At 40.1% G+C, this 19723-nt stretch overlaps 1 protein-coding gene across 4 annotated transcripts in view; it reads right to left on the bottom strand.

Moving 5' to 3' along the window:
* Positions 1-2623: 2623 nt before the first annotated feature.
* Positions 2624-19723, bottom strand: part of cnnm3 (cyclin and CBS domain divalent metal cation transport mediator 3) — a 35869-nt gene continuing 18769 nt past the window's right edge. For 2 of the 4 annotated variants that reach the window (XM_086301577.1, XM_086301576.1), the window contains exons 8-11: positions 15096-15192; positions 13182-13312; positions 11294-11420; positions 2624-7171 (exon numbers count right to left, since the gene is read on the bottom strand). In XM_086301577.1, coding sequence (XP_086157703.1) covers positions 7113-7171; positions 11294-11420; positions 13182-13312; positions 15096-15192 — 414 coding nt within the window. In that variant the 3' untranslated portion in view covers positions 2624-7112. Of the gene's footprint in view, positions 11089-11293; positions 11421-13181; positions 13313-15095; positions 15193-19723 lie in introns of all 4 variants that reach the window. The other 2 variants (XM_086301580.1, XM_086301579.1) reach the window with 2 other exon arrangements.

Here is a 19723-nt window from a genome sequence, read left to right as displayed (position 1 = left end):
AAGGCCTATGACTCAATGCCCCACAGCTGGATACTGGAATGCCTAGAATTGTACAAGATCAATGGGACCCTAAGAGCCTTCATCAGGAACTCAATGGGGATGTGGCGTACAACACTAGAGGCCAACTCCAAGCCCATAGCACAAGTTACCATCAAGTGCGGGATCTACCAAGGAGATGCTCTGTCCCCACTGCTGTTCTGCATAGGCCTGAACCCCCTCAGTGAGATCATTAACAAGACTGGCTACGGATACCGACTACGGAACGGAGCAGTTGTCAGCCACCTCCTGTACATGGATGACATCAAGCTGTATGCCAAGAGTGAACGAGACATCGATTCACTGATCCACACTACCAGGCTATACAGCAATGACATTGGAATGTCGTTTGGACTGGAGAAGTGTAGTCGGATGGTAACAAAGAGAGGGAAGGTAGTCAGAACTGAGGGGATTGAACTACCAGAAGGCAACATTGCAGACATAGAAGACAGTTACAAGTACTTGGGGATCCCGCAGGCAAATGGGAACCATGAAGAGGCCGCTAGAAAGGCTGCAACCACCAAGTACCTGCAGAGGGTCAGGCAAGTCCTGAGGAGTCAGCTGAATGGTAAGAACAAGATCCGGGCCATCAACACATACGCCCTGCCCGTGATCAGGTACCCTGCTGGGGTAATAAGCTGGCCAAAGGAGGAGATAGAAGCCACTGACATAAAGACAAGAAAGCTCCTTACCATGCATGGAGGGTTTCACCCCAAGTCCAGCACCCTGAGGCTGTACGCTAAGCGGAAGGAAGGGGGCCGGGGACTGGTGAGTGTCAGCACCACAGTCCAGGATGAGACAAGGAACATCCAAGAATACATTGGGAAGATGGCCCCAACTGACCGAGTGCTCAGTGAATACCTCAGGCAGCAGAAACCCAAGAAAGAGGATGGAGACGAGGAACCATCATGGAAGGACAGGCCCCTGCACGGTATGTACCACCGGCAGATAGAGGAGGTGGCTGATATCCAGAAATCCTACCAGTGGCTGGACAAAGCTGGACTGAAAGACAGCACAGAGGCACTAATCATGGCAGCACAAGAACAAGCTCTGAGCACAAGATCCATAGAGGCTGGGGTCTATCACACCAGGCAAGACCCCAGGTGCAGGCTGTGTAAAGATGCCCCAGAGACAATCCAGCACATAACAGCAGGGTGCAAGATGCTAGCAGGCAAGGCATACATGGAACGCCATAACCAAGTGGCCGGCATAGTGTACAGGAACATCTGTGCTGAGTACAACCTGGAAGTCCCGAGGTCAAAATGGGAGATGCCCCCAAGGGTGGTGGAGAATGACCGAGCTAAGATCCTGTGGGACTTCCAGATACAGACGGACAAAATGGTGGTGGCTAACCATAGTGGTGGTAGACAAACAGAAGAAGACGGCCGTAGTGATCGATGTAGCGGTTCCGAATGACAGCAATATCAGGAAGAAGGAACACGAGAAGCTGGAGAAATACCAAGGGCTCAGAGAAGAGCTCGAGAGGATGTGGAGGGTGAAGGTAACGGTGGTCCCCGTGGTAATCGGAGCACTAGGTGCGGTGACTCCCAAGCTAGGCGAGTGGCTCCAGCAGATCCCGGGAATAACATCGGAGATCTCTGTCCAGAAGAGCGCAGTCCTGGGAACAGCTAAGATACTGCGCAGGACCCTCAAGCTCCCAGGCCTCTGGTAGAGGACCCGAGCTTGAAGGATAAACCGCCCGCAGGGGCGTGCTGGGTGTTTTTTTTATATATATATATATATGCTAAATATATAAAAATTGGATAAGTATTAACAATAATAAGTAATAATAATATTTTACATTTTTCAGCCAGAAAGGAGTGTGATGATCAGAGGTCTTTGACCCAGCATTTTGAGGTTTTGTGCTCTCATGTCTTGCTTACTGAATAATATGTTTAATTCTTAGTTTTCTTTGTGTTTATCTTTTCAACTTAATATATTTCCTTTCACGAATTATGTTTCAGTTTAGTTTGTTCCCTCAGTTTCTTGGCCCTTTCTCATCTGTCAATTCCCCTTAAATTCTTGTCTCATTTCCTGTTTAGCTATTGCTTCTCGCTTCCTATTTTATTTTAGTAGATACCTGTCTCCAGTATCTTGCCTTCAGTTTTACTTGCCTCAATGTCTTTGATTCTTATCACCTGCATGCATCTCATTACACAGCTCCCTCCCTCCATTCGTCTTCTGCTTATCCAATTCTGCTTCCTTTAGCTGCCCTAACATATACTGGTGTCTGCATATATTTCTGACAGATTGATACACTTGTCTCTTGCTAAAATTCCGCTCATTACAACACAGATGCTGCCATCTTCTGTTTAACTACAGTAAAACACTGAGCTCTGGCCAAGATTCAGGTAGAGTACGGGATTCATCCAGAGAACACCGTCAGGCATGTTTAGGCTGGTGTTGACAACACCACACTAGAAACTGAAAATGTTGGGGGAATGTTGTGTTCAGGTTCCAAGTTGTTGTTTCAAGCAAACTGCTTTATTTGATCTTTATTCGCACTATGTCAGTATAAAAACCTCATGTCAGCGATCTCACGTCATGTCATATGCTGCGTATGAAAAGAAAAAGCAATCATAATTAACATGTTCAGAACAGGATTGACTTTATTTCTTAAGAAATTATTGAAAGTGTTAAATTCAATGGAGTCCCAATATACCCAATACTGGCAGCATTCCAGAAAAAACAAACCATCAAAAATAACTTTAGAAGTTCTATACAAATGTAACAGAGTGAGTGAGCGAGCGAGAGAGAGCGAGAACTATTTAATTCTCAATAACTCGTCTGGTAACAGTATTGTACCTGGAAACTAAGACTGATTACCTATAAAATATTTCCTAGATTTATACTCCAAGTAGTCATTTAGTAATACATCATTCTTAACATCAGCAAACTGCCCAAGTCGCACAAAATCAGGATTATCTTTTTACATTCAATCTTTTGATAGAAATCAACTTTTTTAGAACAAAAAATGAGCAAACTGCTGAAAAAAATATTTACTCACAATCCCATTATCAGGGAATCTGGGATTCTGCTGGAATATGGCAATACACTTGAATAATAACGCATACATGTGCACAGACTGAATCTAACATACATGGATCTGAAACACAAAGAAACACACTGTGTCACAGCTGACAGCGCCGACTCCTAAGCAACCCTGCACACCAATGTGGGAAATACACTAGGTTGATTATGTAATGATTAACATGGTGTGTTTCCTATTGAAATGGCTTAATGGGCCATGAATTCTCAGGTTAAGTTGGCACCCGTGCATCTGAAAAATTGAAAGGAGACATTTAAAATGAGTTAAATGTCTGTAATTTAAAACAGTTTCTAAAAATCGGTTATAGTCATCAACACAATGTAAAGAAACAACTTTGCTGACTTCTTGTGCAACTTCTCACACTGCCACCTCTACAATGGAGTTGACAAGGTAAAGTTAGCATGAGCCATTGAGCCAAATTACTGGGATGTAAGCTAGGTTGAAATTAACTAGAATTATCCTTTAAGGGTTAGATTTAGATTTTAAAATCTACCTTATACAATATAGCAGCCATTCCCAAACTAAAGATTGCTGGGCCTTTTTGGAACTCTTTCATCTCAACTGTGATTGTCATATAAACATAAGATGAACCTGTACCCGTTTGTGCTTTCACTGATTCATTTTGATTTTCTGACAATTCACCTCATAAGTTTGGCCATTGCCAATTCACTTTCCATCACCTCACAAAACTGTATTTGCTCCCTTTGAGTTAATTTCCTCTATGAATGAGATAATAGGTCCTACAATGAAGAATAAGATGTTGTTTTATATCCCACTGCTTTGTTTCATCTAGTTCCATTTATTTAATTATGCAGTGAAAGCTTTCCATTATAAGACTGACTCTTCCTGTCCTTCCTTGTTATCATTAATATTTTATCATCAACACAGGGATTATTTAGAAGCCACTTCTGACCTTTCTCACATGTTTACACACATGCAACAATGACTGACAGACATTTCAAATGTATTTTAGACTGTCAGCATACTGGATAATGAATACTACAGTGCAGACTGGATGTTTTTCATGGTCTACAGGTGACATACTGCGTTGAACTCATACGGACACACACACACACACACACACACACACACACACACACACACACACACACACAGGAATGCCATCATAATTCAAAGAGGTGGGAAATAAGGTTCTTAAAGGTGCTTCTGAAGCACAAACAAATGCTTGGGATTTGTTCAATCTAATCTTGTTTAACTACAGGGCAACTGCAGTTAAACAATATTAGAAACAACATTTCACCACATTCACCCTTTCAGTGCCAATCTGATTTCCAGTTGCAAGGATTAGACGACACACTGGGAACAGTGCAGGGAGCAGACCCTCTACTTAACCACAGTGCTCTGTGCTGTGCTGCTTACTGTATGCTCTTAAGTTTAAGTAGGTCTGCTTTTCATAAGTCTTAAGTTTACATGACTTATGAAAAGCAGACCTACTCGTAGAAGCATCACAGCATGTATATTAGAACTTACTTAAGGAACACTAGGAACAGCAACAATAGAAACATGTCCCATTTCTGTGTCACAGATCTGATTGCACAACTTTATATTAAATCTTGCTTTTCCTGATGACTTTATGGTCTCCTTTTATGGTTTCAAGTCCTATAAAAAGAAATTACGGTCTCCATTAGAGTCAAAATGTTAGAGTGATTGACAAGGTAGTAATGTGATCTGTCTCAATTCCATATCATCTATACGGTCTATTGTTCCAACTGGTGTTTCCACAGGTCCTTTTAGACATGATGGATGTTTTTGTTTATCTAAAGGCATTGTATGGTCACATAAGTTACACCAATCTTTAAAAAGAATTCAACAAAAATCTCTAGCTCTTTCAGTACTCAATGTTTCTGAATTAAGCCTGCAGAGATGCAAAAGATAACAACATAGTCTCACCTCCTTGGCCTGGTAATAGCAGCTAAGTAGGTGAGACTTAAAAAGCTGCAACCTAAAGTTTGGAGCAGAAGTACAAAGTATCAAAAGTCAAAGTACAAGTACAAACCACGAGTCTGGAGTTTTGTTTAGAGACTGAGTGGGGAAAAAATAACAACCTAAAAAAAACCCCTCAAAATTGTCTATATTTGGATATATATAATTTGTTCATATAAATGTCTATGCATCTCATTAGTATTTTTTTTTAGCTTTGATACTTTCTGGATTTCTTCCCCTTTATGGTAAAGTCTGTAGTGGCAGTCTTTCTGTAAAAGCCAATTCTTCGACCAATCAGAATTTGTCGGGAAAAAAGAACCCCTGTTAGGTGTGCTGTTGGCCTTTTGCTAGACGTCATGCAAGGACCTCTATATTGGTTGAATTTCTATAGTCCTTTTCTCTGAATTTATCACACATACTCAATCACACATGCCTGAAGGCATAATAACCAATCACAGCAGAAAGGCTATAGAAATCAGTGCACTCTAATCTTGATGTCGACAAAGGTCTCAAACATTATTAACACTAACAGGTGTTTAGTCTTGTGTTAAGGTCCCTTTAAACAGTAACACTGTGAGATGTCTAACTGTGGGGTGCCAAATAAAATTCCCTCTCTTAGACTATCAAATCTCCATTCCATCATGTCAGAGTCTTTATGGTGAATGTGTGATGTGAAGTAATAAAAGATATGTCAAATAACAGTTTATCAGCTTGTGACGTCAATTTGGAAATCCTTTTGCATCTTTTCATCCTCAGTTTCATATTGAATTATAGTTCTGTCCTTATATTCTTTTTTTTTTTTGGAGAAACCACACTGTATTTTGTCTCACAGTAAGGCATGTTTCAATTTGACTTGCCAGTTTGGGGGGAAAAAAAAGAGAACAACGGGATAAACTAGCAGAAAGGTCAGTCACTTCTATGTATATAGTAACAATCAACAGCACCTGAGCTCTACAGGTCTACACTGTTAACCCCTATACTGAACAAAATGTTTCTAGAATTCTTTCAAAAGGCCGGTGCTGTTTTAGCCATGTTTTCTACCCTGACAAAACATTATATCCAGAATTTGTGAAAAATCAGTCAAGCTTCAAGAAATCTTTGCTACAGATCCAAGGTCTATGGTAGTAGAACCAGACCCTAGAAAACCATCCATGAGCGACTGAAAGATCAAAGACGCACGCACGCACGCGCACACACACACACACACACACACACACACACACACACACACAGTATGGCATCAATGTTAAATGAATTGAAAAAATTCGGACGTACCTCGCATCTCACCAAATAGTTTAACATCTTCCACAGTGCACAAATGTAAGGTGCAAATCTGCTTAGAACCCACTATCGAGTGTTTTTAATGTCTCAAAGGGACGCACGCACGCACGCACGCACGCACGCACGCACGCACACACACAAGTAAGGAATGGCAAAACAAGTTTAGTACAGAAGGCTCAATCTGGAAGTAAGGCACCACCAGATTAAAATGTATACTCAAGGGCAAGAAACAGCAATGGAACCCTTTGGAGATATTTGCATTTTGTATCAGCCCAGTTTTTAAAATAACAACAACAAAAAAAATGCAGGGAAAGAGTTTTCCATAATTCAGTGCAAGTTTGACCTGCAGCTACAGGAAGCTCTTCTTTCAGACACACAGTTTTGTATTGCTGATTGAAGCACATTGCGCTTCTGGCAAAGAAGATGATCAGATGACACTTTATAATGAATCCCAATAGAAACAAGGTCATTCCAAAGGATCCATATACTTTTTCCTGCTATACCACATTTTTATTTGTATATACATAAACATGCACACACATAGTCCAAAGTTATTAAAAATTGCATAAAATAATAATTCCAATAGTAAGCACATAAAGGAATGTGGGTGGAAATGAACAGTGTGAACAGTAGATGTACATAAAAGACAAAAAGCACTTCCACTCCAGTCTTGTCCAATAACTAGGTTCCAGCCATAGATGATTTATCAATAATTACAAACAATGATATAAAAAAACAAAACCAATCTCTACTTGGTTGGAGGAGGGCTTCCCCCCCAAACAACAGGCTGACAGAAACTGCACTACCCGTGAGCCTCATCTTCTGGGGAGCTCTTCTGGGCTCTGGTGCCACCTGTGGAATCTGACCAATGACAGGAGAGCTAGGATGAGTAAGGGGTCACATCATCACACTTATGTAAACCCACTCAGGGGGTTTAAGGTGGGGGTGGGTGGGGTGTTACAGTAATATGAAGAGGGGATTAAAAGATGATGGCAGGGGAATAAAAATAGGAAACAATAGTCTGCCTCAAGACATGAAAGATAGCACGATTGATGAAGAAAAGCCAGTGATTAGGAAAGAGTTGTTCTTTGTCTATAAATACACTCACGCTTTCCCTCTGTATTATATTTTACATAAAATAACTAACAATAGTTTGTATGCTGTATTCATTTTGGAGATATATCATGGGCCAAAATGATGACATTCAACTCAAAAATATTTTCAAGTACAGCTTTTCTCAGGAGCACAGACTTTGTCATCACTTTAGTGCCATCTTTTGTCTTTTTTAGTACACTTATGGTGATGTAACAAGTCCTCCAATAGGCATATGACGGGTCTCCGTTAAGTTTGAAATTAATTTTTGCTAATAATAGACTAACACATTTTCTCCCGTTGTTATGTTTTGCCTCCTTTCTAATAAAAACTTTAAATGACTGTGGTCACGGTTTCACGGATGACTCAGTCACACTGGAGCAAAAACAGGATGGAAACCAAAAACAAATGAAGCAATAAGCAAATCAGTGGTTACCAGGTAACTGCATTAAATGGCTGTCCTGCAGCAGCTGCATCCCTATTTGTGCAGAAGTTTTTGAACTTCAGTTTAAGATCTATGAGATTGTGACCAGTCTATAAATGTAATGAGTTAATTCTGTGTATGTATGATGGTAAAAGATTTGAAATTGTTGTCCAACAATCTGTTATCAAGTTTACAAGGTCGAGTTGTCGAGTCTCTGTTGTTGCTTTATCACCATTTTGGGGCACCAAAGTCGCTCTGAAGATGGTAACTGACTGCGAGTGGCTACACACCTGGTCCCCATTGTTAAAGCAACCATTTCAAAAGCAATGAAATTTCTAGTTAATTACACAAGGCTGCAAAAATAATTTTGGTCATGCTGTAGTCTCCAGCGACTGTGCGTTAGATACCAATTTTACAATAGCAATACCAATGATCAATAGCTGCTAATGATATTTGGGTTTTTTTCCCCAGGTGATTATTTTTCCATCCTTGTGCCAGGGGTACACAGACTTCTTAAGCCATCACAAAACTGATGTGATAATACATTAAATATATCAGCCAACGACATCAGTAATGCCAATCAACGTGGGCATGTCACCTCAGTTTCATTTACTGCCCATGTGTTTTGTTTTTACATGGCTGGCTCACAGAGAAGTCAGAACCATGACTGTTTAAAAGAAAAACACAGTACTCTGCAAAAGTTTTAGCCAGGTGTGAAAAAAAATGCTGTAAAGAATGCTTTCAGAAATATGAATAATGATTGTATTTTGTAAATTGATAAAAATAAACAAAGTGAGAGAACAAAATAAAAATCTAAATCAAATCAATATTTGGTATTACCACCTTTTGCCTTCAAACCATCAGCAATTATTATATGGAACAGCCAATCTCTGCTACCAAGGTGAGGTTGTGAAAGACCGTTTCATGTCATGGCAATATTGAGCAGAACCACAAGACCTTGCACCAGCAAGGTTTCTCCCAGACAAAGATTTCAAAGCAAACTGGGGTTTCAAGATGTGCTGTTCAAGCTCTTTTGAAGAAGCACAAAGAAACGGGCAACGTTGAGGATTGTAGACTCAGTAGTTGGCCAAGGAAACAGTGCAGCAGATAAAAGACACATCAAGCTTATTACTCTTCGAAATTGGAAGATGTTCAGCAGTGCCTTCAGCTCAGAACTGACATAAACCAGTGGGACCCAGGTACACCCACCCAGGTCCGGCCAGAAGTGGTCTTCATGGAAGAGTTGTTTCCAAGTTGGAGGTATGGCTTTTTGGCTGCAAGGCCAAGCGACTCAATTATGCACGGAAACATAGGAAATGGGGTGCAGAAAAATGGCAGCACATGCTCTAGACTTTTGACCTATGAGTCAAAATTTTAAATATTTGGCTGTAGCAGAAGGCAGCTTGTTCGTCAAAGGGCTGGAGAGTGGTACAATAATTATTGTCTGCACGCAACAGTGAAGCATAATGGATGTTGGTTGAAGGTTTAGGGCTGCATTTCTGCAAATGGAGTTAGAGATTTGGTAAGGATTAATGGTGTTCTTAGTGCTGAAAAACACAGTCAGATACTTATCCATCATGCAATACCATCAGGTAGGCATATAATTGGCCCCAAATTTATTCTGCAGCAGGACAACGACCCCAAACATACAGACAAAGTCATTAAGAACCATCTTCAGCATCTCAACATCATCAAGCGTGTTAGGATTACATGAAGAGACAGAAGGATCTGAGGAAACAGACATCCAGAGAAGATATGTGGTTAGTTCTCCAAGATGTTTGGAACAACCTACTAGCAGAGTTCCTTCAAAAACTGTGTGCAAGTGTACCTAGTGTACCTGCTGTTTTGAAGGTGCATTGAATTGCTATCCTGAAGCAGCTGCATCCCTATTTGTGTAGAATTTTCTAAATTCTCTGTTTACAGCATTTTTTCACACCTGCCTGAAATATTTGCACAGTACTGTTTCTGGACAGATCTACAAGTTCCTCTCATGTTGGACAGAGATCATATTGGAGGCTCCACAGAGTTTTTATTCCACACCAAGACACAAAGGAAACATCCAAATGCTAGCTGGCTAACATGCTCAATTAGGAGAGATATCTCTGAAACACAATATGGGATTGACATGAGGTTAGAGCTGTTAATTTATCACATAATATTGATCTTTTTAGTTCTTTTCTTTTTATTTTATTTTATGCAGTTTCAAATTTACAGTCTAACATATATTGTACCTTTTAACCTTTTTTTTGAAAATATAAGCCTTTTTGGGGGGAGGGGTTTAATATTATTCTCAAAGAATAATTTTGCTTTATTTAACTCTGATATATTCCCCATTTCTAGAGCTGTGATTTGAAACAGCAATCTGCAGCTGCAGGGTGCTTTTGATGTCAGTATAATCCGTTCTGAGCGATTCTTCTTTTTCTGGAATCTGTACAATGAAGATGGTTCACTGTGGCAGTCTGAGTTATATTTATCTCATCCAATTTGTTCATGTAAACAAGGTGTGTTCCTTCCACACATTAACCAGTCGTGGAGTTCCACATGGTACTGTGCTAGAACTCATGCCTTTCATGTTTAGCCAAATTAGAAAGCTCCACTTTAACACCTAGGCAGGATTGCTAACTGAGCAGTTGAATCAAGAAATCGCTTACATAGAACCTAACTGACCTGGAGAACCTGGTTCTCACATGTCTTTTCCTATTAAAAAGGATACTGTTCCTCCCCACCATGACTGAGTGCTTTGCTTATAGTGGACTGCTGAATTACTGAAGCTCTCTAACATCACAGTCATTACCTGACAGTACTCACGTACATCAGACGTTGTGAACTGAAAGTATAAAATAAAATTGAATTGAAGTTAATTGAACTGAGAGGACACAGTGGGCATTATCCATAAAGGCACATTATTGGGAAATATATCAGGTTAAAACAAACAGTTTTCACCTAAGTTCTCTATTGTAAAGTGTAGACCTACATTTTGGATGCCAGAGGACACAATTCATCACCATTTGTCGCCTATGTTTTTATATACACCCAGATTCCTGTCATTAGCTTTGTGAAGGGCATCAATTCAGTAGAACAGCCATGCAGATTCAAAGAGACTCAGCTAACTACAGTAAAACTGGGAGAAGTGAGATGGTTCCAGAAACCAGAAATGGACACAGTCAGTGACAGGCTGCATTTCATTTACCTCATGCAACAAAACAAAAGTGTTAACAGTAGTTCTCAATGGTATCAAAGAATGAAAAGTTTACAGGGAACTCTGGACAGGCCAGAGCAGAGAGGACACATGGAGGCGCGCAAGGAGGGAAAAGAAAGAGAAAGAGAAAAAATTAATTTAGTTCAGCTGAAGGCAAAAAGGAATGCACATTCCTATAAACGTTTACAAAAGGCGTCTGGAAAACAAAGCTTTGTAGTCGATGGGGCAGCACACCCGGCAAGTCAGACATCATTTTGAACAAAGCTACCTTGCGTGGTGTTTCTGTCATTGAGCAGCTTGGTCTGACTGTTCGGCAAAATCTTGATCTCAGGTGGATCTGGACTCTGGCCAGCGCGTGACGCCATGAGAGCGTTGAGATACTGTAGACGTGTCACCTGCAAAACACACGTACACACAAGTTAGTAATGTCGCTGCAGGGTTTTGGATAAAATGAAAGGTTTTTAGGGAGTTTTTAGGACAACCTCATAATCATGAATTACAGTAGTCAAGCATCAGTGATGGGAATAACGGCATTACAAGTAACCGATAATGGGATAATAGTAACCGAGTTACTAACGGCGTTACTTTTTTCCAGTAGCGAGTAATCTAACTAATTACCATTTCTATCGTTACAACGCGGTTACCGTTACTAACAAGAAAATGCGGTGCGGTCGCCTTACTATTTTTCAACAAACAGATGCTGTCTTCAGCTTACCACATCTTTTATCAGTTGCACGGAAGTAACTGTAAGTAATCTGGGCGCTACAGCTTTTAGCAGCTGCGCGGACGGCAATCACTTTCTGCCCAACGATCACTTTTTGGCACAACACCTGTAGCTAAGGGGGCAAAACAATCGCTTGAGTGCTGCTGTTTGACTGAGGAAGAATAAAGTAGTCGTGGTAAGCCAATCACATGACCACTTCAAGATGACAAACCAACAAGGTGATATATACCAGTTTTTAAATTGTGTTGATAGACCACGTAAAACCAGAGTCATGATAAACAATAAATTCGTGGCGTTTTTTCCTCAATAGTTTTGTCACGTTTAATGTCTAAGGACAGCGCTAGCAAGCACTCTCAGAAAAAGAGAGAGAGAGCGAGTTTTGAGATGTGAGAGATTTGTGACGTTCAGCATATTTGGAGTCTGTAGTTAATGTGTTGTCTTGTGTAGTTAGGTGTTGTGGATAGTATTGTGTTGTGTGTCAGAACAATGAGGTGACTGCTGTCTCCAGGTTCTACCTGGAGACAGTAGTCACCTTAGAAATAATTTTTTTGGAGTGGCACAAATAATTTGTGTGGCATCTTATTGAATGCAGAACAGCTGATTGTTCTGTAAATAGTTTGAAATGGTTATTTAAAAAAAGGGGGTAAAAGGTAAACGGCTGCAAATAACTTTGTTGTTTGCAAAACTTTTGCATATGATTTTAAAATTGACAATTTATAATTGCATTTAAAGTTATGAAATATGATTCAATAAACATGTTTGTGGTTGTTACAGTAAAACATAACTTTTTCTACTCGGATTTTATGTTTTGTCTGATTTTAGATCAATTGTGTTAATACAGTATATCAAAATAAAAACATAACTGTAAATTCAGACATGTGAGGTTGTGCTAAAAAGGATGATACTAAACAAGGCAAGTAAATAGTTTTTAGGTGAACTGTAGAGGGGAAATCAAAAGTAGTTAAAAATGGCCAATTATACCCTGGACCCCAGTGGGTTAAACTTTTTTTTTTAAAGTAACGCAATAGTTACTTTGCAAGTAATTAATTACTTTTATAATCTTGTAACTCAATTACTAACTCGGTTACTTTTTTGAAGTAGTAACTAGTAACTATAATTAATTACTTTTTCAAAGTAACTTGCCCAACGCTGTCGAGCATAGAAGTAATGAATGCATGATTTAGTTAGGGCTGGATTCCCACTGTCACCAAAAGCTTGCTCATCGGGATTATCTGATTGTTGGGGTTTTCTCTGTATTATTGTAGGCTCTGTCAAACTGTTATATTCTTTATATTTCTGTAACTGTATTATCAGTTTGTTGTCTATGATACGCTTTACTAACCAATACAGATTAAATTAAAACTTTTTAATGCTTACGAATAGTCTTTGTTATGGATGAATACTTTCCAAGAGAAAAGACACATATACAAACTCGTATGAGCTGGAGGTCCGTGAGAGCTCGGACGGTGTAGTCGGGGCAATAGCTGGACGGGCTTGTGGCTTCTGCTGACTCAAAAGGATCCCTGGGAGAGTGACGCTGAGTTGACACCGGAGACTGGTGCACTGAAATTGCACAATCATACATACAGCCTGCACATTATCTGGAGCATTGCAAATTTGAGCTCTTTTGTCTTCTTATTGTCACCAACTCATTGTTATGAAAACACACTGAAACACAGCATTATGATTTAGTAGAAATCATTACTTTTAGCTTATTGTATGCTTAACTGGTTTGAAGATAAAATTTTGAGGTGTGACTGAAGCGACTGACAAACCCTTGGAACAAGTATTATAATTATTATGAAGAATGTGTAAAAAATCAATTAACTAATATGTAAGTTTATATGATAAAGTTTAAATCTAATTTCTTCAAACCTTGCTATGGAGAGAATTATTAAGAGAAAACTGCTAACTTGAAACAGTAGCTTATGATTGGAAATTTACGTGGTTTAGTGACCATTAAATAATGTAATTTTAATGTACTTAAATCACAGTTAAGGTTTTAATCTTGGTATAAATAAAATGAGAGGTAAATAATAAAAAGGTAACAAAATTTGGTCCCACTTACAGCCAACTAGTTTAGCTTTAAACTGTAATTCACATAATTTTTGTTAGGTGCCTTTAAATTGCTATTTCTAATGTCTACAACTAGGATTTAACTAACATGCTACAGATACTGTAAATGTTACATATTGGCTCCATTAATGTTTTGAGTCACTCCTGCTCAAAATCTCTTCCCATATTTGGAAGGTCCTGATTCAACTGAAAGAACAATGTCACTGAGCATACAAGTCTATGGCTTATTCAAGGACTAAGAATTTATCAGCCTTTATTTAAAATTAGGCAATTATTTTATTCATTTATCAAACAAAAATATAAATCATTTAAAATGAGCAATAAGGTCATTTACTAGATTAAAACAGAAACATTGTTATAATTATAATACTATGTGGTCAAACCTAAAGGGAATACCTAAAATGACCATTATATGCATGAAGTCTTTTATAACCTAGCTGATATGAAAATGAATGCTATGGGGTTAAATTCCAGGCATAAATATAAACTCCAAGAACTTCTTTAAAACTTCCATGCATGTAAAACAGGACATGTTGGCTGATTTTAATTTATCCTGCTCAATTTGTTTTCTTATTTTTTATGACTTAGCATATAAACCTAGCCCTAACGTGATTTATTAATATCTGTTGTCTACTATGTATGCAAAAACAACATTTAACTGCTCCAGCAGCTCAGTGTGATTTTATTTGCAGTATTTTCTGTAGGTTGTAAAATGTTTTAGGGGTCAGACAAAAATGTGACATGAAAGATGTCACTTCAGGCTTTTAAAATTGTGGAGATGATTTGTGGATTTTATTTACCAAGAAAAATAATGAAAATAATAAGACATATTCTTACTTACAGCTGGAAGTCTAGTGGTGAAATGAAACTCTTGAATACAATATCTCTAAATAATTATCAGGATTCTCAGTGCTTAATACACAATTTTCCAGGCCATTCGGAGTGACACGCGCGCTTTGAAATGCATTAATATAATGTAAAGTACATTACTGTATATGTAATAGTTTTAGTATTCTACAGGAATGCTGTGAAATTGCCCTGTTTATCTTACTTAAAACAATTTAATAAAATTTGTAAATAGTTTTATTTTTGAGTGTTAAAACTACACTGTAATCTTAACTTTTTAAATATGGCTTTTAATTTTAATTCATGAAGTATACACAATCTTAACAAACATGATGATGCATTTAAATGCCCAGAAATCTGTATGATCAGTCTTCGGGTGAATTGTCCCTGCATTGTGAAGCAATTCTGTGTTTTGTAAACTCACCTGAAGATGGCAGCGTCAAAGCAGACACGCCATAGTATGTAAATGCTCCATTTTCAAATTTCAGCCCCTCTTTGCCAATCTCCACTTCAACGCGGCCCTGACAAGGAGCAAACAAGAAACATGCACACAATGAATGTGTGTGTGAATGGGTGAATGACTGAATGTAGTGTGAAGCGCTTTGGGGTCCTTAGGGACTAGAAAAGCGCTATACAAATGCAGGCCATTTACCATTTACCATTGTTTTTGGAAACAAGAGAAAACATATACAATAAACTCACAAGAATGTCCTTAAAATTATTCACACATGGACTTCCGGTGTCATGGTGGCGAGAGTAGCAGCATAAACAGGAGCTCCTGCATCGATAGCTAAAATAATCCGCAATTCAAGAATATAATTCATTAAAAGCGATTTTCCCTTTAAGAATAATGAGCGGAAATAAAAATAAGAAGGGACGAGCCCCAGGCCGAAGCTTAGAAACGCGACTTGAGAGTAAGACATATGAAACACGCTCCGAGCAAGAGGGCGAGAAGATGGTGGCGGAGGCCGCAACATCAGCGCTAGGCCCTCTCAGACAAGTGGTGGGTGAAGTAGTGGCGGAGGGCATGCAAGACCTTAAGGCAGAGATGAAGAAGGAGCTATCGCTCGTGAGAACAAGTTTGAAAGAGGACATGAAAGCCCAAATACATCCAGCACCATCATTTTAAACACGGGGGCCCCGCAGGGATGTGTGCTGAGCCCCCTCCTCTTCACTCTGCTGACCCATGACTGCACTCCATCATATAGCTCCAACCTCTTCATCAAGTTTGCGGATGACACAACGGTGGTGGGTCTCATTAGCAACAGGGATGAGACCGACTACAGAAGTGAGGTGAGACGCCTGGCCACGTGGTGTGCTGACAACAATCTCTCTCTGAATGTGGAGAAGACGAAGGAGATTGTTGTGGACTTCAGGAGAATGCACACCCAACATGCTCCTCTGACCATTGACGGAGCGTCTGTGGAGAGAGTGAGCAGCACCAAGTTCTTGGGTGTGCACATCACAGAGGATCTCTCCTGGACGTACAACACCACAGCACTGGCCAAGAAATCACAGCAGCGTCTCTTCTTTCTCCGCAAACTAAGAAGAGCAGGAGCACCAGCCCCCATCATGTACACTTTCTACAGAGGCACCATCGAGAGCATCCTGTCGAGCTGCATCACTGTGTGGTTTGGAGCCTGCAATGCGTCCTGTCATAGAACCCTCCAACGCATAGTGAGAGCTGCAGAGAGGATCATTGGTGTCTCTCTCCCCTCCCTCCAGGACATTTACAGCACCCGTCTCACTAAAAAAGCCCTTTGCATAGCGGCTGATCCCACACACCCAATGCAAAGCTTCTTCAAGCTGCTGCCGTCGGGGAGGAGACTGCGGAGTCTCCAGGCCAGGACCAGCAGGCTGAAGGACAGCTTCATCCATCAGGCTGTCAGGAAGCTTAACTCCCTCCCGATTCTGCCCCCTCTCCCCTCTCTCCTCCACGGTCTCACTGAACTCTGTCACACACACACAAACACACACACTCTCTGACTCACTCACTGGCCTGCACCAGTTACCAGTCACTTTGTGGAGCATTGGACTGCCATTACCTCATAAGACTTTGTTGTTACACTTTCTCTTACCGTACACTACTAAATCTCCATTTGCACTATTTGCCTATTTGCACTACTCTGCCTGGTTTACACTCAATGTCACTTACCCATTATATTGTATATTATATAGCTTTCTTGTTATATGTAAAATTGTATTTATTTAAATTTTTACTTTTTAATTATTTTACTTGCATTTTTAATCACTTTTATATTTAAATATATTTAAATGTTCATTTGCTATTTATCTAGGGATTGAGAGTAACGCAATTTCTATTCTCCGTATGTCCTGTACATGTGGCAGAATCGACAAATAAAGTTGACTTTGACTTTGACTTTGAAAATGAGCGAGTTAACACACGAGATAAATCAACAGGTTACCGCCGCCACAAGCAGGATCGAGGAGGTGGGGAAACATCTGGAAGAAATGGAAAGAAACATGGTAGGGAAGGAGAAATGGGACATTGGAGTGAGGGATGCCATTGTTCAGCTGCTGCCAGAGGCAGCTCCAAGAGAAGGTTACGGATTTGGAGGGGCGCTCACGCCGTAATAACATACGGATATATGGCATCCCTGAGAACATAGAAGGCACCTCCATGCTAAGGTATGTGGAAAGCATGATGATATCGGAGTTGGGGGACGGTGTGGACTTGGGCAGCGAGAAGAACCTAGGGATAGAGAGAGCTCACCGGGCGCTGGGAGTGCGGCCGCCGCCGGGGGCGCCCCCTCGATCAACGGTGGTGCGCTTCTTAAAGTTCAATATTAAAGAACAAATCCTACGCGCTGCATGGAAGAAGCCTGTATATATAAAGGAGAAACGGATTTTCTTTGATCACGACTATGCCGAAAACATACAAATGAAGAGAAAAGAGTATGGCCCGGTTAAAAAAGTACTTAAAGAAAACGCCATCCGGTTCCAGACCCCGCTTGCTAAAATGCGGGTTCATTTTGACTCGGGAATGGTCCTATACAATAACGCGGAGGAAGCTGCGGCGGATCTAAGAAGACGCGGATACACGGTGGGACCGGTGGCCACAAGAAAGCCCAAAGGCATTACGGCGGAGATGATCAGCAGTATCCTACCGACGAGCGTGGTTGGGCCGCGACGCACCGGGAATACAGCTGATCTACGCGGGAGCGCACGGGAAAAGCTGAAGGTACGGAGGAGTAACACCTGCGCCCCGCCCGCCCCGTTTCGCTGTTAAGATGAACATAAGACCAACGGAAAAACAGGTGCGCCGGGCTGCTGATCAATACAGGGGGATATATGGTTGGATGGCCTCCTCCCCTGGCCGTGATGGAATATGGCACGTCGATACCCCTTTGATCATAGAGTGGTGAGGGTCCGATGCAGGTGACTCACATGTTTTTTGTTTTTGTTTTTTAGTTTCCCTTTTTCTTTTAAAATAGGAAACGAGAGGGGCCCCACACTGTGGCATTTCCCCCAGACTGAGAGGAGAGAAAAAACCTCTCTTATGGAAGACCTGGTTTATTTGGTTAAGACAAGTTCTGTCTTTGTTCATGTGTGTTTATTATGTGTTCTGAGGGCTGGGAGTATTGTTATGTTGGTGCAGGAAAATAAGTTGGAAATATATAGAACATATGCGGTATTATAAGGTATTGTCTTTGAATGTAAATGGTATAAAGAATCCCATTAAGAGGAGTAAGATAGTTTCAAAGCTAAAAAGGGAAAAAATTGATATTGCATTTCTACAAGAAACGCATCTCTCAAAGGAAGAACATGAGAAGTGGAAGAGAATGGGATTCAAAAATATCTATTATGCCTCACATAGATCTGGCAAAAAAAGAGGAGTGGCCATTCTGATACCGAACAAGGTTGGTTTTGAGTTTACTGGAGAACATAAAGATAAAGAGGGAAGATTTGTGTTGGTGAAAGGGAAAATGGAACAGGAAGACGTCACGCTGTGTAATATATATGCACCCCCTGGTAGTAGTACAGGGTTCTTTAAGGAGATATTCAGTCTTATTGCCGCAGAAAGTGTTGGTACATGTATATGTGCAGGAGATTTTAATTTACTTCTCCATCCAAAATGGGATACAACTAGCCGAGACCGGAGGGGAACTAAATTAGAGAAACAAGTAAAAACAATGTTGTCTGAGTTGGGGCTTATAGATATATGGAGATATTTACACAAACATGAACGCAAATTTACATTTTATTCAGCGAGACATGATATGTACTCGAGGATTGATTATTTCTTTACTTTTAGTAAAGATCTCCACAGAGTGAAGGATTGTATAATAGGACAAAGAGATTTATCTGATCATTCGGGACTAACTATGAAGATTGGGTTTAAAGCTAGCCCCAAAAACACCTTATGGAGGCTTAACACAGGTCTGTTAAATAATGACTTGTTTAAAAGAGAAATGGGACAGGAGTTAAAAACATATTTAGAACTCAATGACAATGGAACAGTTAATCCTACGATTTTATGGGATGCGGCTAAGGCATACCTTAGGGGTAAAATTATTGCAAAATGTGCAGTCCTAAAGAAGGTCAGAGCAAAAAAGCTGTCAGATTTGCAGGAAAATTTGGGAAAATTGGAACAATTGCACACCGTTACAAGGTGCCCCCAGGTATTGGAGCAGATGAGGCTGGTTAAACAGGAGATCCACAAAATTTTAAGTGAGGAAATTGAAAAAAAAATTAAAATATAATAGACAACGGTGGTCTGAGGCAGGACCCAAAGCTGCTAGGCTATTATCATGGAGACTCAGGAGGCAACAACAGGAGAACACTATTCATAAAGTTCGAAATTTAAAAACAAATAAGATAACTAATAAACTTGAAGAAATTCAGAGAGCATTTGAAGAATATTACACTGAGCTATACACACAACCGGACAAAGCAGATGAGCATAAGATTCAGAATTTCTTATCCAGCCTAGATCTACCATTTATAGGTAAGCAGCAGAATGAAAAACTCGTCAGAGAAATATCAGCAGAAGAGATTAACATTGGGATCTCAAAACTCAAGACTTTTAAA

The sequence above is a fragment of the Aulonocara sp. 'chitande type north' Nkhata Bay genome, linkage group LG7 (genome assembly GCF_057382095.1).
Source record: "Aulonocara sp. 'chitande type north' Nkhata Bay isolate Kocher_YH1m ecotype deep benthic linkage group LG7, A_spYH_male_GT1.1, whole genome shotgun sequence".
Lineage (NCBI taxonomy): Eukaryota > Metazoa > Chordata > Actinopteri > Cichliformes > Cichlidae > Aulonocara > Aulonocara sp. 'chitande type north' Nkhata Bay.
The sequence above is the reverse complement of the archived record's forward strand: the minus strand, read 5'-3'. Positions and strand labels throughout refer to the sequence as shown.